Here is a 23353-nt window from a genome sequence, read left to right as displayed (position 1 = left end):
GCTGCGGCCCTGGCTGGCATCCCCCTGCCCAGCCCTCTGCCCTTCCTCCCCTCTCAGCTGTGATTTTCCTCCTGCCGTGGCTTTTCCTGCGAGCGGGTCAGCTTTAGACACTTGCTATTTTCTCTGTGCTGGGAAAGCTTAAAAATAAACTCCTTGGTGCTCAGCCAGCAGCTCTGGCAGAGCCTTGCAGGCACGACATACTGTGGCAGCCCTCACAGCTCCTCTTCCCCATCCCAGGGCAGGATAGTGCAGTGGGAGCCCAGCACGGACTGGTCCTAACTGGGACGAGGGCAGGAACCTCCCTGCAAACCTGTGGCTGTGAGGTAGAGCCACTGGCACAGGCTCCTGGGGACCGTGGCTGGTGTTAGACCAATAGCCCCAGCAGGAACTGGGGTCCCAGGACTGACAGAGCCGCCCCAAAGCCTTTCCTGACTCAGGGGATGCTCCAAGCAGCCACCCCCCCAGCATCCTCCCAAAGCGCTGGCGAGAAGCAGAGGGGTGCACAGCAGTGCTGGCCATGCACCCAAGGAACACCCCACGCCTGTTGCACCCCCAGCCTCAGGCTGTTGGCAGTCAGGTGCGCATCCGTCTGTCTGTCCACCTCTCTCCCTCTTCTTTTCGCTCCTTTGGTCACATCACATCCCTCTCTGGGCACTCGCTTTCTTCCAGGAGCCGAGGATGCAGGAGCAGCCCCACGGCACTGCCGGCACCCTGCCGAGGAAGGCAGCCTGGCTCCTGCGCCGTGGCACAGCGCTCGCCCAGTTAGTTCTGGGGGGGCTGCGCCTGCGCCTTGGAAAGTACATCCAGCCTCGGGCTGGGATAAACCCCACAGGGCTCTTAGGTGGGAGTACAAAAGCTGCCCTCCCCCAAAACCCATGCCGAGGGCAATGCCAGCGTGGGGCTCACAGCCTGTGAGCGGCCATGGGAACAGCCCCACGGCGCTCCCACCCCATGGCCGTACCCAGGGAGCTGCTGCCATCCTGCCTGGGCGGCTGCGGTGGGTCCCGGTGCCCGCTTGTCAGGACACGTACTCAGGGCTGTGCTCGCTGCCCGTTATCCCGGAGCTGGGTCTCGGGCATGGCCATGGTGAGCCCCTCACCGCAGCCCCCAGGCTGCCCATGCCACCGCAGGGCTCAGCACCATGGTGCAGGGCTGGGCGTTGGGGCAGAGAGTGCCATTCCCAGAAAGAGACCGGAGGGGCCTGTTTACTCAGGAGGGAGCACGGAGGTGTGAGAAAGGCTGTGCGTGTCTGGCCAGCCGCTATCTGTCCCCAGGCTGTGCCAAAGGGCTTCGCCGGGCCAGCCTGCACCCTTATCAGCTGCAAACTTTTATTTGCCTAAGGGCCGCCCGCCCGCCTTCTGGGGGGCTGCTGCCAGCACCGGCCCCCGCTGCCGCCCCCTCCCCGGCCCCACCGTGCAGGTGAGCCCCTCGCTGTTGTTGTTGGCGTGTGCTGCGGGCAGGTCCCGCCGGCGCGGGGTCACGCTGGCCACCCCGAGCTGCCTTGTCACAACACAGGAACAATAGCGGGGCCGGAGCCGTGTTTGTGCAGCGCCCGTGGCCGGGCATCGTGTCCAGGCAAGGGGGCTCTCGGCCGTCTTGTTTTCCACCTTGCAGGGCCGCTCGGAAAAGCGTGATGCTCCCCAGTGCCAACAAAAATATCAGCCCAGAAGAGGGGAGGCGAGCAGGGGAGCGCTGCCGACGGGTAAACACATAGCATGGCTGCACCGTTACCTTCCACACAGGCGCTTCCTCCCAGCCGAGCATGTCGGGCTGCTCTCCCCAGAAAGCCACAGCACTCTGGGGTTTTGCAGCTCTGCTGATGCCTGGTGAGCACTGGGCTGTGGTCCCCCATTGCACTGGGGTTCCCTGGGGGGTCCCCACCGGGCAACAGTGGGAGCAGGGCAGGGTCCCTCCAGAGATGGTGGGAGCAGGGCAGGGTCTGTCTGGAGGGGATTTGCCCCAGCATCCCCGTGGAGGGCACAGGGGAGGGCTGAGAGCTACTAGTGTGCACCCCAGACCCCCACCCCGGGGGATTTTAGCCCCCCTCATCCCCAGCAGGGAGAGGAGCCAAGGGCAGGCTCGGCCACCAGCCCAGGCTCTGCACCGAGGGCAGCACAGCCGGGTGCCTCCCTCTCCGCTTCCTCCAGTGGCCGATGGCAGCGATATTGTCCCGTATCACCCATATTTCATTTTCCCTAGGGTATTTTTAGCCCGTCCCACCCACACTGAAGAGGCCCTCATCAGAGAGCAGGCTCTACCCTGGGCTGGCTTGGCTGGAGAAACTAAACAACAGCCCCAGCCGCATTGTGTGCCTTTATCTGTGGCTCATTTCCACCTATTATGCAGCCGTGAGCAGCTCCACGGCCTCCACTGGGTTTATCTGCAGCGGAGCTAGGGCAGAGAGGCTGGCTGCGGGGCCAAGCTCCGCTTTGAGCCACCCGCAGCCTGCGCCACGATGGCCCTGTGACAGCCCCCGGACTGAAGCTGGGCTCGAGGGGACAGGACACGATAGCAGGGAGAGTTGTGCTTTCAGTGGGTGAGTGGCACCAGCAGCACAACTGGAGCTCAGAGGGTGCCCATGCTCACCCCACCGCTCACGGGACAGCGGCTTCCCTCTCTCTTGGCCCCAAGCCCTTACCCACCCTCCCCAAGGCAGCTGCATGAAGCACAGTCACACCACGCTTCACCTTTTTCATTCATCCGACTTTATTCGACAAGATGCAACACTGAGTCTGCCGGGGGAAAGGAAACAGCACTGAGGGCAGTGCCCGCATCCCACGCTCGTGCCTCAGTCACGGCAGGACCTTCCCCTTTCATAGCATCAGTGGGCTGGGGAAGTCAGGCAGCCGTTCTCATGGTGGCCGTTGGTTCTTTGGTGTCCGCCCCAGCCCCTCAGCCCACAGCAGGAGATGACTAGTGCAAAGTAATAAAACCAATAACCCCCCAAACCAGCAGTTGCTAGGCTAATTTCTCCCCAAAACCACAGGGCTCAAGGCCATGTGGCCCAGGCTGGACACAGCTCCCCGAGTCCCCTGCATAACTGCACCTTTAAGGCAGAAAGCTCCGTGCTCTGGCCAGCAGGTTAAAAATAACTTAGAGACACACATCATCGGGAAAGGGTCCAGAGCCAGGAGGCGGGGGGGCTCGCACTCCTGGGGCACCCGAAAGGTGACCCCACAGCCATCGGAATCAGCCGGTCACCGCAGCTGTGAGCTGCCACTGGCTTAACCCCCCCGTGCCCCACGGGGAAGGGGCAGCTCCTCCAGCAAACCCTGGGCAGGAGCCGCTGGCCCCGCTGGCTCCCTGCCGGGGTCACAGGAACAGGACAGGGCTGGTGGCCAGGACCCGTCAGGCAGCGCTGCCCCAGCCCAGCTCCCCCCAGCCTTCCCAGGCTCAGCCCGCTCCGTGCAGAGGCCGGAGGCAAGCGGCTTCCCCACAGCCGTACACCCAGCTCTCGCACCGGAGGGGGCTCCGGCAAGCTCCGGGGTCCGGCTAAGCCGTGGCTCCCGAGGGGCAGCAGCCACCCACCACAGCCCCGGGGACAGCCTGTTCCCAGCCGCGTGGCCCCAGGGATTTCTCCCTTTCCCACAGCGAGGCACGCGGGACACACCGTCCCAGGGAACTTTCTGCAGTTTCCTTCCTTGCAGGGTCTGTGGGGAAAACAGGAGAGAGCAGAGGCTCTGCTCCAGGGCAGCGCTCAGCCCCGCTCCAGGGCATCCCAGGGGCAGGCAGGTCTCTGCGGGCACAGCCTCCGGAGGGGGACCTGTCCCGAGGGCACAGCACCAGGCAGGAGGCAGCTGCCTGCCCACGGCCAGCACCTTAGCAGGCACGAAGGACCGAGGAAGGTCCCCCCAGCCAGCCGGGGCCAGCCCGGCATTAGACATACTGCTTTTTGGAGGCCGAGCTCCCGGGCCGGCTGCACAGCTTCTCCTCTGGGGTAGGGGCTTCAGCAGCCCTGGGGGCGTAGGGGTCCGACAGGGGCCGGCTGCCCCTGCTCAGCACCAGGTTCTCCTCGTTGTGGAAGTTGGCCCAGTTCTGCTCGCTGGAGAGCTTGTTGAAGGCCTGGTAGGGCGGTGTGTGGCTCTCGGCCATGGGCAGGAAGGGATAGTGCTTGGGCGGGTAGGGACCTGAGACCATGTCATCAGCAAAGGTGTCGGGGCCGGCCGGCCGGAGCTGGGATGCTTTCTTGATGTTGCTAAGCAGGTTCTTACAGCAGAGGTGGAAAAGCTCCAGGAGGTTCAGGATTAAGGAGATCAGGCCCATCACCAGCATGAAGATGATGAAGATGCTCTTCTCAGTGGGGCGGGAGATGAAGCAGTCCACCTGATGGGGGCAGGGGTCCCTCTTGCACACGTAGCGGGGCACCATGGAGAAGCCGTACAGGTACCACTGGCCAACGAGGAAGCCAGCCTCAAAGATGCTCTTGCAGATCACGCTGATGATGTACGTCCACATCAGCGCCCCTCGAATCTTGAGCCGCCCGTCCTCCGTCACGTAGATCTTGGACATCTTCTTCTCCACGGCTGCCAGGGCCTGCTCGATCTTTGGGTCCTTGCTGTGGATAGCCCGAAGCTCGCTCTCCTGTTGCTTCAGCTTCTCCTCCTTCCGGGAGAGATAGACAACATGGCCGAGGTAAATCAGGGTTGGAGTGCTGACAAAGAGGAACTGGAGCACCCAGTAGCGGATGTGGGAGATGGGGAAAGCTTTGTCATAACAGACATTGGTGCAGCCTGGCTGCTTGGTGTTGCACACGAAATCCGACTGCTCGTCCCCCCAGACGGACTCCCCGGCCAAGCCCAGGATGAGGATGCGGAAGATGAAGAGGACGGTGAGCCAGATCTTCCCGATCACCGTTGAGTGCTCCTGGACTTGGTCCAGCAGTTTCTCCAGGAAACCCCAGTCACCCATCTTCGAGGGAACCTCGTGCCTCTGCCAGCAGAGAGGGGAGGGGAGGAGAGCCAAGTCAATTCTCCATTTCCACACTGGAGAGCACAGGGCCGACGGGACTACCTAAACCCCAGGCTTTCTCGGGACACGGCTGCTCTGCGGAGGGTCCCAGCAAACCCACTGAAGAACATCCCACACCTGAGGGAGGGAGCCAGGCAGGATTTCTGAGCCCAGGAGCGCTCCTCCTACACCCTGCTGCCCAATGTGGAAACATGGGGCTGGGGGGAGAAGAGGCAGCCCAGGGATTCACCTCCCACAGCACCCACGGCTGGTGGCTGTCCCAGCCTCCCGGGACACAGCCCGCAGCGAAGGGCTGGCTCACTGGCCGGCCGGTTTGGGGCTGCCCTGGGAGGTCAGGGCCACAGCACCCAGCAAGGGGACGTGGCGGGGGCTCACATGAGCAGCCCAGATTTGCCTCTCCTACAGCCCGCTGCCCCGGCTTTACCGAAGGGCGGAGAGCAGCACGGTCACAGGAGGGGAAGCACAAACCCCCGGGGTACAGCAGCCCCCCCAGTGCCTATTCAGGACTCACCCCGAACTGAAGGGACAGTCCCCAGCCAGCTCCCTTGCTGTGGGGCGACGGCACCCCAGCCCCAGCGCGCTCCCCCTTGCCCAGGGCTTTCCCTGGACTGGGGACCCCCGAGACCACGCACCGCACACGGACCCGAAGCCGCTCCGGGGTCCCCGGGCTGCCTCAGCCTCACCCCCGGCTGCCGGCGAGCCCAGCCCGCATCCCCCCGCGGGAGCTCAGCCCTGCAGCCCGGCCGGGAGAGAGGGGCCCGGCCGCAGCCCCGGCTCCTAATTAACCTCTGCCAATTAAGCAGGCAGAGGTGCAAGCTGGGCCGTTAAAGGGGCACCCAGCCGCGGCGGGGCGAGGGGATACCCCGGAGAAGAAAGTGGGTGCAAGCAGCGAAGGGTGCCCCGAAGCAGACAGCGGGTGCCAGCGGCGGGGGTGCCCCCTGTCCCCAGGCACGGTGTCCCCGAGCCCTGCCCGATGCCCGGGGGGAGCCGCAGCCGCCGGGGGTGCCGGGCCCCCCTCACTCACCTCCGCCGCGCCGGGCACGTCCCGCCTGGCTCGGGCCGCGCTGGGTGTGAGCGGCCGGGCCGGGCCGGGCGGCTCTGGCCGTGCGGGGCCCGGGGGAGCCGGGGGAGGAGCGCGGGCAGGAAACCGGGGGCCGGGACTTCGCGCCGTGCCTCAGGTGTGCGGGGCCGCCCCGTCCCGCTGCCCCCCGGCCGAGGGGGCGGCCCCGGCGGGGCGGGGCGGGAGCGGTGGGTGCGCGGAGCAGCGCCCGGCCGGGACCCCCGGGGCCGAAGCCGGTGGGGCGCGGCGGGGGCGGCGGGAAGCCCGGGCGTCCCTGCGCGCTCGTCCCTGCCGAGCTGCGGGGTCAGCCCGGTGGCCGGCACCGCCCGCGCCCGGCAGCCCCGCGGTGGCTGCGGCTCCGCCGCCGGGACGAGCCCGCTGAGCCGGGGGGGGGGGGGGAGGGACCTGCCCGGGGTGCCCGGGCCCTGCCCACGCGTGGGGCCGTGAGCAAGTCACCCCACCGGCCGCCCCTACGGCCGCCGCGCTTTCGGTACCCGCATGGCGGGCGGGGGCCCCGGCGGGGGCAGGGCCGCGGAGATGCCGGGGCGTGGGGCGGGCTGTCCCCGCGGGTGCCCCGTCCCTGCCCGCTCCGGCCGGGCCGCTGCTGCGGCGCTCGGCGGGTCCCCCCGCGGGCCCGTGCGGCGCGACGGGCGCTGGGTGGTGCTGGAGCCACACCGGAGCCCGGCGCTGCCCCGGCCCCGCGTCCCCCGCCGGCTGCTGGGCTGAGCTGCGCTGGGGACCCGGGGGCTGGGAGCCGCCGCCGGGCTGTAAGCGGAGCTTTGCTGTCGGGGGGCTCGGACGGGGCGCTGCGGGGGGTGCGGAGGCCCCCCCCAAGGAGGGGGGACACGGCAGGTGGGCAGATGCTGGCATTGGACGCAGAGGCTCAAGTCCTGCTGGCTTCAGGGGGGCAGACCCCCTGTGTGTGCCCCCCCGCCACTGTCCTGCGGCGGCCGCAAAGGGCTGGCACGCTTGGCATGGGCTGCGTGGGGCTAGCCGAGGGCGGCGGGTTTGGGCTTGGGCTATCGAAACCAGAAACTAGGCCAGTCCGCGCACACAGCTGGGAGCTGCCGCCTCTCCCGCACCGAGACGTGGCATTTCCTCCTCACAGACAGTGCCGGGGCTGAGTGGAGAGCAGAGCCGGAACAGCATCATTATGTTTAATATAAAATAATTGTCATGCTTCAGGTAACACCCACGTGCCACCCCATGCCGTGGCACCAGGGTGCTGCAGAGCCCAGCGCCCGATTCCCAGCCAGCCCACTGTGAATACGGCTTCCCCCTTCCCACCGCCCCGGGTTATGTCTGCTGCTATGGTGAGGCCCCCGCCTTGGCCGTGTTCCCCAGTGATGCTCTGCGCCCCACCAGCCCTCAACGGGTGGAAAAGATCATCTCTGGGGAGCTGCTCCGAAACCACAAAGGAACCGGAGCTGCCTTGACCCACGGATGTGCCAGCTTCCACATTGCTTTACCCACCAGGAGGACCGTGCCCAGCACAGGCTTAACCCACACCAGCCACAGGTCCCCAGTGAGCCGTGCGGGTGCCAGAGCCGCTTCCCAGTCGGACACCCTGTGCTGTCCGACCTCCTGGAGCATCTTTCCAGGTGACACAGGTGATGCTGCGCTGGGGTGCCCACAGGAGTAGCCTGTGCTGGAAGCACTTGCTCCATGTCCGGCACAGAGACACGTCACACGTCATCCTGCCGGCAGCGTGGGCGTCGCTGTCACGGCCTCTCACAGTGGCACGAGCCCTGGCTGTGTCAGTCCGTGTCACACCGTGACACGCTCATGGGTCTGGGGAATCGCGAGCGGGCTGAGCAGAGCTGGAAATGCGGCTGGCCAGAGCGCCAGGGGACCCTCGTGTAGCACTGCTTAAGGAGAGATTAAATGGAAATAATTTCTATTTATTGTAATATTTATCAAGGTTTAGTAAATAATTGATGCTGATCCCTCCTTGATTTCCTTGGGGGCCAGCATTCGGTTCTGGTGAATTAAAGTTTAATGACGCGTGACAAGCCCGGAGGAGGCGGAGCGGGCAGACACTGGGCACGCTGGCCCCGGGGCTCGACCCGTGCCACCTCGGCTCGGGTGGGAGTGAGGAGCACCCAGCCGCGGGCTCCTGGGGAACAAATCCATTTCTTGTGCCCTCACCAGTCCCCCCAGTATACAACGTGCAGAGCAGATCCCAGTGTCTACAAACAACACGACGTTTATTGGCCTTTTCGATCCGTAGCTGATGCTGTGCACGACGTGTCCGTCTGAGGCAAGGGGGGGTGCAAAGGCACTGGGGGAAGCAGCAGAGTCAGCAAGGGCATCTGGGCAGGACATCGGCACAGTGCTTGCATGAGCAAAGGGGAGAAAGCTGCTCCTGCCCCAGTACTGGCAAACTGGGGACCGTCACTGTGCTGGGTGACACCAGCCCTGACCGGGTACCGACCAACGCATTCGTACCCAGCATGGGAGCAGCAGAGACGGAGGACCCAAGAGAAGCTGTTGGGACACAGGACCCCCCATGCTCCCTCCTCCTGCCAGCTCCAGTCCCATGTGCCCTCCAAACTCATCGGCTTCATCCCTGCAGCTTTCGGCTGGGCTCGCTGCTGGGCCGGGCAGCGCTGGCTGCTGCGGTAGGGCTGCTCAGCAGGGTCGTGCATGGTGTCTGTGCATCGGTATGATGTCCACGCCCCGCGGCACCGCCGTGTGCCGGCAGAGCTCTGGGGCTGCCCTCGCCTTACCTGCATCTGCTCAGGCACCCATGGGCCTCTGTTGGGGGACTTTAGTTTGTTTGGTTTACTCATTTTTCACACAGGTCGACTCTCGAGGGTTCAGGGACTTGGCAAGCTTGAAAAGCTGCTGGGCCAAGGGGAAGGTGAACCGGCTGGATGGGCGAGCTCACAGCTCCTCTCCTCTGTGGAAAGAACAGACACCCTCAGGCATGCCCACGGGCAGCTGGCACCCACCTGCCGCTGAGTGTGCCCACACCGCCGGGACACCCGGGGCCGTGCCCATGGTCCCAAGCAGGAGAGTTCCCGTGGATGTGTCCCCCTCCCCTTTAGAGTCATCGAGGTCCTGGCTGAAGAGTCTGGTGATGGCATCACCAGTGGCCACCTCTGGGGCCAGCCATCCCTGGATATGTCTCCCTCCCTCTTCCCCTCCCAGGACCCCATCAGACGGCAGTCAGGTTGGGAGCTGAGGCCCGCAGGGCTGCCACACACCTAGTCTGGGACTTGTCGTCCTTCTCCTCCGTCTTGAGGTGGCACTGGCAGGTGGGGGTCTTGCTGTAGCTGACGGAGCGCTTGGTGGACTTCTTCCACTTCCGTGCGCTCCGCACAACCCGCTTGAAGATGAGGTAGAAGATCTCACAGACAGTGAGGACGATGCAGATGGAGGAGGCTCCGACCATGAAATAGGTGAAGACTCTTTTCTCGGTGGGCCGAGCGATGTAGCAGTCTACCGTGTTGGGGCAGGGGTCCACGTTGGAGCATTTGACCAGCCGCGGCAAGTCGAAGCTGTCCCACATCTTGTGGAGGAGGTAGAGGAACAGGATCTCTATGATAAGCTTGAAGAAGAGGCTGAGCAGGTAGGTCCACCACAGCCCACCGTGCTTCTTGCCCGTGTTGCTGTAGAGCTTGGGGCAATTCTCCCCGTTCTTCTCCCGGTTCTTCCTCTCACGGTCCTCCCGGTAGGCCACGTGCATGATGACCAGGAGGGAAGGGCAAGTGACAAAGATGAGCTGCAGGGCCCAGAGGCGGATGTGGGAGATGGGGAAGAAGTAGTCGTAGCAGACATTGGTGCAGCCCGGCTGCCGCGTGTTGCAGTCAAAGTCCTTCTGCTCATCTCCCCACACACGCTCAGCTGCCACCACGTAGACCAGCACACGGAAGACGAAGACCACGGAAAGCCAGATGCGACCAAAGGCTGTGGAGTACTTGTTGACCCCGCTGAGCAGTGCCTGCAGCGTTTTCCAATCCATGGCGGCTGGTGGAGGCCAGAGTCACCTGACCTGGGGAAACAGCAGCAGAAGCGGTGGGTGAAGAGATGCAATGGGAGACGGCAACGGGGCAGCTCATCTCTCGCTGCACTTAATCTCATTGACCTGCCAGAATCTCTCCCTCACCACGTTACACTCGCTTGGGCGGGGGCACCATCCCACTCGTGGAGGGTAAAGCCCAGCCCTGCGCTCTCCTGGTGACAGCCCGGGGTGACTCAACCTCTCTGCACTTCCTGCTGGTGGAGGCTTTGCGGTAAGGGATGAGCCACCCGGCCGAGTCCCTGCCACCAAGTCCCCGGCGTGATTGTGCATGTTGGCGTAAATTGGCAGCGCAATCCCCTGGCGCGTGCCAGGATCAACAAGGGGAGGCTGTGCCTGGGCGGCAGGCGGGGATGGCTGTGCGGGGCGCTTGGCATGTCAGCAAAGCAAAGGTTTGTGCGGACACCCGCCCTGCGAGCTGGCAGGTCCTTTGGGACAGGGGCGGGAGGGGACCCTGCAGCTCATTTCCATCCCCGACTGCATCTTCCTTCTGCCCCGCTGCCCGCAGGGGCATGGCTGCCAGGATGGATCCCCAGCACCCTGCCAGCTCCCTCTTGGCTGCCGAGGCACTGGCTCCCCGTGGGGTGCAGCACCGGACCAGTATGGCTCCCGGTCTGTGCTCCCCAGGCTCATCGTCTTTCCTCCCCAGGGTTTTGTGTGGCTCAGCCATGCTCCCCTGCGTGACCTCCGCTAGCATGTTTGGGGATGGATGGGGACCTTTACCATTAGGGAGATTCCAGGGGACCTCAGGCTTGGTCCCAGCTGGTCCCAGCCTTCCCTGAGCCTCAGTTTTATAAGGTAAAATGGGCTAAACTGGCTGCCGTGCTTTGCTAATGCTGAGAGCCGAAGGGGAAGTGGCTGCTGCAGAGCTGGGATGCCGGGACATGCCAGGGACCGGTTTTCTCTCTCGCAGGTGACGCCTGAGGCAGCCCAAGCATGGGCGAGAGCAAGGCTGCTGAAAGCGAGAGTCCGTGCATGCTGCCGGCGCCCGGCACCCGACTCCTGACAGCGCTGCCGGCAGCCCCGAGGCCCCGTGCCAGCCAAACCGGCTCCATGGCCCAGCCTGGAGCTGCCCCGGTGCAAGGAGGGCAGCGCGCTAAGCCAGACTCAGAGCTTTATGCTCCCTGGATTTACAAGCCCCGGGTGATTTTTACCCAGAGGTGAGTTGGCAGCTGTTGACTCTGTGCTGTAAAGGTGTCTCCCGTGACAGAGGGCTTCACAGGAGAGCAGGCTGGATCTGTCCCCGCGGTGTTGGCTTTTAGGGCGTTGCGCTGAGTAATGCACACCGCTGCTGATGGGAGCACTGGGGGGGGTTTGCAGTGTGGGGGTGAAGACCAGAGTGAAGCACCCTATGATTCCAGGGTAAGCAGGGAGGGCCAAGCCATCAAAGGACAGAGTGAAGCACCAGCAATGCTCAGAGGAGACTTTTTGCAGCCTCTTCGCGTTTGCAAGAATTAGTCCGGTTTTGCGACTGCCAGGTTTTGCGGGTCTGCGCCCGACAGCAAGGACACGCTGCGGGCCAGCTCCTCGCATGCCGCAGGAACGGCTCAGCTGCGCCCGCAGAGCTGCTGCGGGTCTGCAGTGCCGGGTGCTCGCACGGCTCCAGCAGAAGGAATGTGCCGAAGCCCCGCGGGAGCCACAACTGGCCCAACAGGTCGGGGCCAAGGCTGGAACACCCGTGTGCAGCTGGGGAGGTGGCAGCACGGCTGGCAAATGCTTCCAGGGGAAACATGTCCCAAATATCGCCAGCCCCGACATTTTATTTTGGCATTTTCTACAAGACAGGTTTTGCGTAAGAAATTTTTTTTTTTTTTCAGACAAATGCTTTGTTTCTGGCTGCTGACCGGCCTGCCCGGGTTGCGCAGGATGGCCCAGGAGCAAACGGGCTGCTCCGATTTCAGGGCAGATCGAAAGCTTCATTCAACCCCAAATGCTAATTCCTTCAGTCCCAGCTACTCAGGTCAATCGGCACTGCACACTCGCCTTCCCACTCCCGCGGAGCCGCTGCCCGTTGCTGACCCGGTGCCCTCCGAGACGTACCTGGAAGAGGCTCAGGCTCCTTCCCCGCTCACCGGCGGCTGCGGGGTGGGAAGTGCCCAGCGCGGGGCATGGCCAGGGGCGTGATGGCACACGGGTGTTCAGGTTCCCCTCGTCCGGGGAGGGCTGCGTGGCGCAGCGAGGTGTCCCGGGGCTGCGGGGAAGGAACAGAGCCTGGAGCCTGCCTGGAGCGAGCCCACGGGGCTGCCCGGTACCCATCCCTGGCTGGGGCCACCCCACGGTGAGCCCCGAACGCACCGCCATGCTCCCACGCTGCTGGCCCGGGGACGCAACGAGAGGCGTGGCTGAGCCGAGCGGGGCCGAGCTGGGGTCCCCTGCCAGCATGTGCCGAGCGCCAGGGCAGCACCTCTGCCCAGCCCTGCACACCTCTGCTCGCCACCTCATCTGAGACTGGGAGATCCTCCTCCCCGGCAAACCCGTGGCAGCTAGCCGGGGTGGGGAGCAATCACAGCGCTCCCGCCCAGCTCTTCGCTTTAAAAGTGGGAGAGGGGAGCTGCTGCTTCCCCCTCCTCAGCCAAAAGCTGGTGCCAATGGTGGAGCCCATAGCCCCTGCATGCCCCCAGGGCCAGTGCCCCCTCACCAGCCTGCCAGTTCACCCATGGCCCCATCTCCAGTGCCCCGTGGGTGATGCCGCCCAGCACCCACCTACCCGGCACCCACCTGCCTGGCTTAGCCCAGCACCAGCTCCAGCTGTGGACCCCCGCGGCGGGGTGGGAAGGGGAGCACGAGCTCCGTGCCGAGCCCCGTGCCGGGGTGCCGTGTGCGGTGCCGTGGGAGCCCCGCAGCCCGGCCGGCGCTGGCTGGCAGCCAGGTGGAGCAGGGGCAATGCTCCCGGTGTGCTCAGCTCTGCCTGCAGCGCCGGTTTGCCTCCTGCAAAGCCCGGCACCCTCACCAGCCCCCGGCATGCCAGCCCGCTGTGTCACCGCCGGATCCTGCCCCTCATGGGTGCAGGGCGTTGGGCCCAAAACGCCCAGCTCCTGCCTGGGGTGGAAACACAGCAGAGCGGGGCTTTGCACCTTCTCCTGGGGGGGGGGCTTAGCCTCTTTTGGTCCCCGGGGAGGGCAGCGGGACAGAGGAGCAGGGCCTGGGGTGGCCGTTCCTGCTCCTCGGGGTGCCACACCACGCCATCCCCCTGCATCATCCCCCGGGTGCGCAGCCCCATGGGCCAGGGACCCCGGCACTGCCTGTGGGGTCCCAGCGTGGCACTGTGTGCTGTCAGGGTCCCCACCTTTGGCCACTGCGGGCACAGCAGCCCCAGCCGTAACACAGCTCCCACCTGCACCCCGTTAGCACCGTGGGGTCCGTCCCCCCCAACCTGCAGGTCCCCAACAGCCCTGTGAGCACCCCGCGCCTCTACCCCGGCACACTGGAGGTACCTGTCCAGCCGGTGAAGGGCCAGAGGGAGGTGGCCGGATCCAGGCACCTTTCGGAGCAGGGAAGCTCTTTCCCGGCTGTGTTGTCTGCAGCTCTCCTATGCGCCCAGGTTTTGTCCACAGCGCTGAGTGTGCGGGGAGGGGAAGGGTAGTTTGTTCTGTTCCCAGTAACTGGGTGAGTCTGGCAAACAGCTCCTGTAGAGGTTCTTGTCTGCGCACATGCACACACACGCTCGGGTTGAACAATAAAGGCGGGTCAAATCCAGCAGTGAGATCAACGGAGCCAGATTCCTCTGCAAGCAACGCCAGCGGCTCCTGCCAGGTGATGCTCCGTCCCCTGCGTGGGTGACTATGGACACTGCAAACCTGGCAGCAAACCCTGGGGGAGACCAGGGCGGCCAGAGACCAGCACCGGGCTCACACCATCCCCCAGGTATGGGGCAGCCATCAACCGTTGCTAAGAATCACAAATTACGCAATTATAACTCACTTTTAAAATGATTTTGCCTTAGTAATAGTTTTGCAACAGCACATCGGTATCTCCAACCTACAGCAACCTGCAGCCACGGCCCTGCCGGCGCTGGGGCGTCGCGGGCGAGACCTTTCCCAAAGAGTGGCACAGACTGGGTGGCAGAGCACGGCAGCAGGGACCCCTGCAGTGGGACCCTGCCCTGCCAGCTGCCTCCAGTCCTGTCCTGTGGGACCCAGGATGCGTCCCTAAGGGGACCGTCCCTCTCCCCAGAGCGCCGGTGGCTCCCGGGAGGCTGAGTCAGCCTCTCCCTGCCCGGGCAGCTGGGTGCCCTGCTCAGCCTTTCCCCTGGAGCAGCCCCATTTCATGCCTCTGCAGACGTGGCCCGGGCAGGAATGCGTTTCCGCTCACCCATGGTTTACCTGGCCTCTCGGCTGCCCCGAGGCTTTCCCAGCATCGCTCCGGCATGCCCCGGGGCTGAGTGCTCAGCAGCATTTTCCCAGGAGGCCACCCCTCCCGTGGGGACACATATGAAGAACCCCGCCGGGTGCTTGATGCTGTGAGAGGTTTGCTCCCCGCACTTGTTGCAGACAAGGAGCCACTCACCTAGCAGTTTTTTGGCTCCAGGAGGTCAAGTAAAGTGTGTGGGGGTTTGCCGGGCTGGGGACGTGGCAGGGAGAGGCCACAGGAATGGGGGACCAGGACACCCAAAGCAAACCCTCATGGGAGCCTGGGGGTGCGGAGAGGGGCGAGCCCAGAGGATGGGGCAGCCAGAGGCACCCTCATCCCAGACGAGAGCAAAGGGAGGTCCCCCCCAGACCGGCCAGGAGCCTGCCCTCGCCTTTGCACAGTCCTATTGGCAGGATCAGGAATTTGAGCTATGTTGTAGAGAGCCGGCGAGGCAGGAGCTCCGGCAGGAATCTGGGGGCTGTGGCCTTCGAGATGCAAAACCCAGGAGAGAGGGAAGATGGCAAGAACTGCCAGCAGGTCTGATTTCTTGTGAAGGCAGCAGTTCCCTGCCCCACGGTAAAGGGGAACTGTAAGGGCCAGGTGAAGAGTGGGGCCGGATCCCCCCAGCAGCCTCTCGCCTGCAATTTTGGCATTTCAGGAGGGGCCGCGCAGCCATGGGTGAGAAAGTTCAGGTGTCTTTTGGCACAGACAGAAGATTTCCCCTAAGGCAGTTGGGTGGGGAATGGAAACACCCTGTGTTTTGCAGTGTTTTGCAGTGCTGAGCTGGGTATTTGGGTGTCCCAGCAAAGGGCAAGTCCCTGTGTCCCCTGCGCCATCCCTCTGCCGGCTGCTCCGGCGTGGGCACAGGGACAAGGTGCCAATGCGGTTCAGCAGCTCTCAGCACCGGGGAGCCCTCGGAGGAGCTTTGGGTACGTGCCCAGGGCATGTCACCCTGCTGTCACCCCGCTCCGGCTCGGTAGGGTGACGGGTGAAAGGCTTCAGTGCCAGATGTGAACCCTAAACCCACCTAGTGACTTCCAGTGGCCCGACCTCGGGTTCTCCATAAAGGAAAAAAACGAGCAGTGGAGCAGGCGGCCGCCAAACCAGCAGGAAACCCTCCAAGTCTCTTTAAAAGGGTCTTAAATGGGGCATTGCAGGAGGCAGCACTCGGCCACCCGCCGGGGCCGGGACCCAGCCCTGCCTTTGATCTCCAGCTCCCTGCCTGCCAACAGCACCCCGGCCAGCCCGGCTGTCCCGCGCCAGGGCCGTGTCCCCAGGGAGGGGACCTCCTCCGCAAGTGCTGGGGCACGGGAGTCATGGGAGCCTGGGAGCCGGCAGCCGGGGCAGCCGCTTGCTCCGGCACGCTGGACGTAAATCAGAGAGTTTCTCTTCAATTCCCAGCAAACAGGCGGTATTTGGGCAGGGAAGAAACAAGCCCCCCCGGAAGGAGAGGCTGCCCCTGACCTGCACTGCCACGCACACGAGCCACTCCACCTCCTTGGCCGGGCTGGAGTTAGCGATGCTTTTGTTTTAAATCCCCTCTCCCCAAAATTCAGGAGGCCTTCTGGGCACCCCCACAAGCAAATGCAATCCCCTGTATGATGATGCAAAGTCTGGGAAATATTCAGCTTTTATTGTGACATCCCCCAGTTCATTTGCTTTACCACTGACACTGATCCTGCCTCTTAACCCAGAGCTCTGCATCCCAGGAAGCGGCACGGTCTCCAGCCGCCGTTTCTGCAGCACCAGGCAGGGCAACCTCAGCTGCCCTTGGTGCAGAGCACAGAAACACATCAGAAAGAAGACAAACACTCCCGTTTGTCAGGCCAGCCGCCGCTGATCCCAAGCCCGGATGGTGCAAGACACCTGGAGCTTTGCGGAGCGGCTGCAATCCTTGCTCGGAGCGAGATAAAGCAGCACAACAACAAATGGCAACTGGATCGTCAGGTCTCTCGCAACGGGCAGCAGCTCTGGCTGCTGCTTTGATGTGTGGAAGCAGGATGGGCTGGCAGGGTGGTTGCTCTGGGTCTCACCTCTGCAGCGATTAGTGCTTGCAGCTGGGGAACACCTCTGGATTTTGCTAATCGAGGACAGCCTTGATCAACAGCGGCCAACCTTGCTTGAAAACAAACAGCCCAGCCTCAGCTCTTTAAATCAGAGGCAATGGCTTGCACACAAAGAACAACTTGTATTCTCTGACGTTAAAGGCTTCAGTAAAGAAAATGTTCGGGTGGATAATCCAGCAAGCACAGCAACGAGAGCGGACAGAAGGAAAGCAGAGATCAGAACGGCTTCACTTATAGGAGATGGAAGAAATCCACCTGTATTTCACCATCTGCCTCTCTTACCCCAAAGGTCTCCAAACCCACCGGTGTCTTTGCAAGGAGCCACCGTGTGCCCAGACGGTCCTGGGCCGGTGGCAGGGATCCCCCCAGGGCTCCTCCACCATCCCCACCCTCGTGGGGCGGCCAGCCCGGTCCCTGCCCTCCCGTCCGGCAGCGCTGCAGCCCTGCCTGCCCTCAGCATCCCCCCGGCCGTAGCGGTCCCTCTGCCTCCCCCTTCAGCACATCCAGGCTGGTCCCTTTGCCCAGGGTGGGCTGTGGGAAGGAGCCCAGCTTTGCCCAACGAGGGTCTCAGGTGGGAGCTGGTGCATTGGGTCAGGCGTGCTGCAAAGTGGCAGGAGCTGCAGTGACCAGCCCCCATCCGAAAGGACGGGGTGATGGCATCTCCCCCGCCCCGTGCCGCTTCCTTTGCAGCAGAGCCAGCGAGCGCCGGGGCTGCCGGTGCTCATGGAAAAAATAATAACTGCACCCTCTAAATAAAGCGAAACCAGTAACAGATCGAGCTGCATGTTCAATGTTAATGTTACTTACGAGTGCATTGCCATGAAATTATTGTTAATTATTCATCCCGGCTAATGCTCAGTTACCACTGATGGCCTTAGAAATTGCAGTGCCGCCTAAGTCACGGCAGAACCCGACGTATTACAGCAATAAACAAGATCATATTCTGCCATTTAATGTTATTGTTTAATCAATGGTTGGGGTGTTTTTCCTGTCCTTTACTCAGTTGTTTTGCTCAGGTGTTTTTCTCTGGCCAGGCAGGAAGAGCCGGCAGCCCACGGCGGGCTCTGCCTGCCCAGCCGGATCCTCGCCCCTGCACTGCTCCGCGGTGGCTGCCGCACCAAGCATGTGCTCTTGTCCCCACTGGGCTAATGAGTGCTGTTAACGACGATCGCATCAGTCTGAAATGGCCCCGACGCCTGCGGTGCGGCTTATGTAGGGCGAGGGATACAGAGGGGGGTTCCCGGGGGGCTGGAGGGCGCCTGTCCTGGCTGGCCCCTCTCCCCCACCACCTCCGAGCTGGCTTGAAAATTTGTGACATGGTTAAATCGCTCCAGTGTGTCCCTGGCAGCCCACGGCCGCGAAGGGCTCTGCCGCCCATGGGTCCCCAGGGATGTTTGTGCCTCTGGGTGTGCCCGCCTGTGCCCAGCAGCCCATCTTAAATCAAGAATTTATTTATGGTTTTTTTAAAGCCTGGGATTACAGGGAGAGAATTAAGCTGTCCTCCTTGCTCACCTGCACCCGGTGCCTGGCGAACGCAGCAGGAGTTTTGCTGTTGACTTGCTGGGTGCAAGGACAAGCCCTTCCCCGGGCGGCGCAGACCTCGTGACACCCCATGCATCCCAAAAACCACCCACCCGGCCGCGGCACTCCCGCCTCTGGCCAAGCCATCGCTCGTGCCCAGCTCCAGGGGCTGCTCCCATTTTCAGTGGCTTTTCTCCAGCCGACCCGAGCCTCCGGCCGGTGGTTTGTCACCACAGCTGGTCCAAACCCAGCCCGGAGCTGCCCGTGGGAGCGATGTCTTTCCAGGGGTGGTGCAGCCCTTACTCTCCTCTTGGCAGTGTTGTGCCCAAGGAGCAGGAGAACAACCGCTTTGGCCATCAGTTCTGAGGGACAGAAATCTTTATTTATTGCAAAGATAGCCTCAGGACCAGCTAAGCCAGCCTGGCCGAGATGGGCTCGACCTCTGGGCACCGCTGCTGGTTCATGGCCGCCACGGAGCTGCTTGTCCCCGTCAGCTCTCAGGGACCGCACGTGTCCTACAGCACCTGGTTTTACCCCAAATTTAGCGGAACGGTGTACCGTGCCTTCCCCAGGACGGGAGAGGCAGAGAGCCCTTGGGTGCAGCCTGACCCCGAGGTGCTGCCACCCCCAGTGCTCCTGGGCTGGGGGGATGGAGGAGGAGGATGAGGAGGAGGGTGCAGGGCAGGTGAGTGGCTCCTGCTTTCCCCCGGGCAGCTCTAGGGCAGAGCCTCCTCCTCGGGCAGCGTGCCAGGGCTGGCGGCCGTGGGGGGGATGGAGGCCGTGGGGGGTTTGTAGTCTGCCCCGTGGAAAACCTGCCCCGCCATGCCCACGGGCTCGGCGTAGGAGAGCGTGCAGTCCTGCCTGTTCCGACAGCTCTCCTCGCTGCTGCCCAGGAGGCACTCGCGGCACCGCTTGCCGATCAGGTAGGCGGCCTCGACGAGGCTCAGCACGACGCAGATGCAGGCGGTGACCACCATGAAGAGGGTGAAGACGTTCTTCTCGGTGGGCCGGGAGATGAAGCAGTCCACCACGTTGGGGCAGGGGGGAAGCTCGCACTTCACCACCCGGGGCAGGGTGTAGTTCCTGTAGAAGTGGTAGAAGATGTAGAGGAAGACCACGTCCACGCCGGCCTTGAAGACGAGGCTGAGCAGGTAGGTCCACCACAGCCCGCCGTGCTTCTTGCCCGTGTTGCTGTAGAGCCTGGGGCAATTCTCCCCGTTCTTCTCCCGGTTCTTCCTCTCACGGTCCTCCCGGTAGGCCACGTGCATGATGACCAGGAGGGATGGACAAGTCACCAGGATGAGCTGCAGGGCCCAGAGGCGGATGTGGGAGACGGGGAAGAAGTGGTCGAAGCAGACATTGGTGCAGCCCGGCTGCAGCGTGTTGCAGTCAAAGTCCTTGTGGTCATCACTCCAGACCCGCTCGGCCGCCACAACGTAGACCAGCAGGCGGAAGATGAAGACGAGGGAGAGCCAGATGCGGCCGAAGGCTGTGGAGTACTTGTTGACCCCGCTGAGGAGCCCTTCGAACACCCCCCAGTTCATGGTCCCCCGATCCCGTTAACTAGCCTGGGAGGAGAGAAAGATATAATGACACTGGAGAAGCAGCGAGAGGTCCCCATCGGAGCACCTGCACGTCCCGCAGCACTGAGCTGTGCTCCTGCTCGGGTGGCCTCGGGGACCGACTCTGGCCTTTGCTCACACACGGGGACACGCTCGGACACGTGCCCCAGCACAGACCTGGTCTGGTGATGTGTCTCCGCAGAGCACCATCCCCCGCCGTCACGGGGACCCGGCAAAGCTTGCTGGTTCTGCCACGGCAAAAGCATCCTTCAACCACTGCCAGCTACGGTCCATGCCCTGCTCAGCCCTCCGCCGTCCCGCACCACCCACCCCGTCTCTCGCCCCGTTGCCCAGGTATTTGTTATTAATTTTCCTTACGTTGCCAGGCCTGGCCCAGGCAGACAACAAATAGCAGCAGCCAGGACATGACTCACCTGGCGGCTCCGCGGCTCTAATACCACGTCCTCTCCCATCGCTGGAATCTGCCGTCGCCTCCGCTCCCCCACCCGGGCAGCCTGGGAGGAGCCCCGCGCCGCCCCCACGCCGTGCCCACTCGCCGGGGAGGCCACGCCAGGCACGGCACAGCGCGGCGAGCAGACGCCGTGGAGCAGAGGCAGCGGGCGAGCAGGGAGGGCTGCACGGCCCCAGGCACCGCTGAGGTGCTGAGCCAGGGCTGGGCGGCCACAAGAACCAATTTTCATCAGCCCAGACTGATCTTGGCCCGTACCAGCGCCAGGACCCCGAGCAGCTGGTTCGACCCTGGATTGCATTGTGCCAGATAAACACACCCCACGTGGCGTGGGGCCACAGCCGAGCGGGACTCCCGGGGCTGCGTTTGGCACCAACTCTCCTTAAACGTTTTACCTATCAGTAAAAATAACAAGATCTCTCCCCGTTTGCAGCGCTGTTGGGGGTGAACACATCCCGCTGCTCCGCGCAACTGGGCCGTGCAACGCGCCTGCTCACGGGGCCGGGACGGCTGCAGACGCTCCCCGGGCACGTACCTGCCACGGGAGCCAGCAGCTCCCATCTCGCTGGGGAGATCCCCGGGGACACACATGCAAACCCCAGATTTCTCCTTCCGCGCGCACACTTCTGGCAGCAGCCCAGGATGTGCCCATCACCCCGGCATCGGGTCGGGCTCTGCGGCATGTGGCCGACGCACCTTCCCCAGCCCCAGGGCTGCCTTACCAGGGCCGGGGGCTGCAGCAGAGCAATGTTTTCATGCTGCTTACCTGTGGGGCGTCCCTCTGCCGAGGCTGGCGCTGCTGCCGGTCGGTGCTTGCCCGCGGCAGGAGCTCATCGCCCGGTGCGAGAGGCACCGGTGCCGTGTGAGTCATCCCTGGCTTCCTGGGAGTGAGGAGGAGATTCCCAGGGGGAAGGGATGGGGTTCGAGGCAGAGCCCCACGTGTTCCGTAGGCTGCCAGATTTCCTGGGGCGAAGGGCTGCCCTGCAGCGCACGGGGGCCCAATCCTGCTGCCGTGCAGGGAAGGGCTGCATCGGCTGCCCCGTCGCCGGGAAGACTGGATGCTCAGGGTGTCTGTCCCCAGCTGCCGCAGGAATGCCAGGACGCCCAGCACGGCCTGGGGTCCCTCCATCCCCTCCTTCGCTTGCTCAGACCTGCAGGGGTGATGTGGCCAAAGCCCTGGGAGCACCTGCCCAAGGCACCGGGAGCTGCTCAGCCAAACACCTCTCTTTAGAATCCCTTTTTATTCAAACTTTGCACCATGGCAACAACTTAAGAAGAGCCTTTATCCCTCCCCACCTTCTGACAAGCGGGCGGCTGTTGGTTATTTCACTGGGAATTAATTAACCACTTTTCCTGTGCTCCCCTCACCTGCAAGCTGGCACAAGTCTCTTCCCCATCACCCCCTCCCAGTCGCCTGAGCCCAGGAGCCCTCCCAAGACGAGCCCCCAGCTCAGAGAACCCCCTCTTTGAGGCCTGACCCCCAGCTCGCAGCTCTGGGGTGCAGCAGGAAGCACAGAGCAAGGGTGGGGGTCAGATGGGTGGGGGTCCAAGGAGCGGGTGCTGCTGCGTGGGGTGCGGGAGCTCAGGTACGGCTGGAGTCATTTGAGGAGCAAACACACGTTTCATTTGCAATTCCACTGGGTTTAAAAAAAAATGTAGAGAAACAAATCTAAACAGCTGTAAAGTAAATTACCACTGTTTCGGATGGCTCCAGGGAAGAGTTCTGCAGTTTGAAATCAAACAAGCCCTTTTTTTTTTTTTTTTTTTGACATGCCTGTGTGGTGACTGTGCTGGGAAGAGGGTTCCTGGGGGCTGCGTCCCGTCGTGGGCGGGCAGGGAGGGCATGGGGCAGCACCCATCCCAGTGGTGGGTGGGGGGACCGTTCTGCCCCAGGCACCCCCAGGCTTGCAGGTGTCCAAAGGGGCTCTCGTAGCTTGCTGCTTTCTGGGATAAAATCCCCTCTTTTGGGGAGCTGCCAGGCGTGATGGGCAGTTTCTGCTGGCATTGGGCTCCAGGCAGAGCACACCTTCACTCCTCCACAGCACCCCACGGCCCACCTGGGAGTGTGGGCACGGCCACCGTGACCCCCCCTCGTCCCCCTGCCCCGCTTTGACGGCAGGACGAGAAGGTGAGCAGCCACACAGCTTTCCTCCACGTCCCGCTGGTCAGGACTGTCCGGCTGAGCCGAAGTGGAGATCAACCCCCATCTGCCTGGCAAAGACCTGGTGGAGGCACAAACCAAATAAACAGGGAGAGAGAAAAACACAGAGCGAGGTGAGGCAAGAGGCAGGAGCTGCTCCGCTGCCGCCTCTCCCTCCCGAGCGGCAGCCAGGGCTGACACCAGCCAGTGCATCTGCTCTGCAGCCCGCGGCTCGTGGCTCGTCCTCTGCCCTTGGGCTGGCGGGCGCTGAGCTCCCGCAGCCAGAGCTGCCGTCCCACCGCTTAAAATTGCTGGAGATTTCGGTTTGCCAGAGGCAGAAGCGGGGGGTGCCGAAGGCTGCACCCTCCACCAGCCGAAACCAGCCAGCCCGTGCGAGTCCACGGTGCTGGGGACGTGGAGGTGTATTAATGGCAGCACTTTATCTTCCAGGAACAAGCCCCATTAGTACATTTTCACTACAACATGAAATATTAATAACACTTTGCATTTATATAGCGTCATTCATCCAGGAGTCACCAGCCAAGCTCCTGACATGAATCAAACACCACAGCCAGCTCCGGAGGAGGCAGGTAAATAGCACTATACCCATTTTCCTGCTGCACACACCGAGGGACAGGGTTTCCTCCAGGGCACCGGTGCTTTGTGCCGATGCCTTGTCACGGGTGAGACCACCAGCGCTCTTCCGCCTGCCGTCTGAGGATGCTGCCGCTCGAAAGCTCACGGGGCCGACTGCCCTGCATGGGGCATCTCCGTCCAGCCCACCCGCTTTGCAGGGAGTTTTGCAATCGTCAGACAGAAGTTGCTGTAGAAAAGCAAAACGCTTCCTTGGGCCACTGACATGTCGCTTTTTCCTTGAAGGTTTTGGAATTGCAAGAAAAGGTTTTCCACTTTGTAAAGTAACAACAACAATAATAATAATAGCCAGAGTTTTTTTGGTCCTTTTGGTCCCTTCCTTGACAGATGTTGCAGATGTGAAGCACGGCAAACCTTGTGCCTGTTACTTCACCCTCTCAGCACAGCTGGAGGCTGCTCTGCTCCCCAGGAAGCCAAGGGCATTGCTGGGTGATATTTCAAAGCATCTCCCGTCCCTCTGCCAGCAGCTCCGGCAGGTTTAGCTGCCCGACACTACGTGGGTGATGGGTTCCCACCCCCAGGATCGGGTGCCTTTGCTG

General features: G+C 63.1%; 3 protein-coding genes across 3 annotated transcripts; all 3 read right to left on the bottom strand.

The window, feature by feature from the left end:
* Positions 1-3876: 3876 nt before the first annotated feature.
* On the bottom strand, positions 3877-4908 carry GJA4 (gap junction protein alpha 4). The gene has a single exon (XM_072885108.1). It carries the CDS (start codon positions 4906-4908, stop codon positions 3877-3879), a length of 1032 nt encoding a protein of 343 aa, XP_072741209.1.
* Positions 4909-9188: 4280 nt separating this feature from the next.
* On the bottom strand, positions 9189-9995 carry GJB3 (gap junction protein beta 3). The gene has a single exon (XM_072885139.1). The coding sequence runs from the start codon at positions 9993-9995 to the stop codon at positions 9189-9191; it is 807 nt and encodes a 268-aa protein (XP_072741240.1).
* An 8710-nt stretch (positions 9996-18705) lies between these two features.
* LOC140662090 (gap junction beta-5 protein-like) lies at positions 18706-19533 on the bottom strand. Its single transcript, XM_072885141.1, has one exon. The coding sequence runs from the start codon at positions 19531-19533 to the stop codon at positions 18706-18708; it is 828 nt and encodes a 275-aa protein (XP_072741242.1).
* Positions 19534-23353: the final 3820 nt, after the last annotated feature.

Source organism: Ciconia boyciana, chromosome 21 (genome assembly GCF_034638445.1).
Source record: "Ciconia boyciana chromosome 21, ASM3463844v1, whole genome shotgun sequence".
Taxonomy (NCBI): Eukaryota; Metazoa; Chordata; class Aves; order Ciconiiformes; family Ciconiidae; genus Ciconia; species Ciconia boyciana.
Note: the sequence above shows the minus strand (reverse complement) of the source record. Positions and strands in the feature narration are given on the sequence as shown.

Coding starts and splice junctions, on each gene's coding strand:
- GJA4 (XM_072885108.1), bottom strand. CDS start 4,908: ATGGGTGACTGGGGTTTCCTGGAGAAACTGCTGGACCAAGTCCAGGAG.
- LOC140662090 (XM_072885141.1), bottom strand. CDS start 19,533: ATGAACTGGGGGGTGTTCGAAGGGCTCCTCAGCGGGGTCAACAAGTAC.
- GJB3 (XM_072885139.1), bottom strand. CDS start 9,995: ATGGATTGGAAAACGCTGCAGGCACTGCTCAGCGGGGTCAACAAGTAC.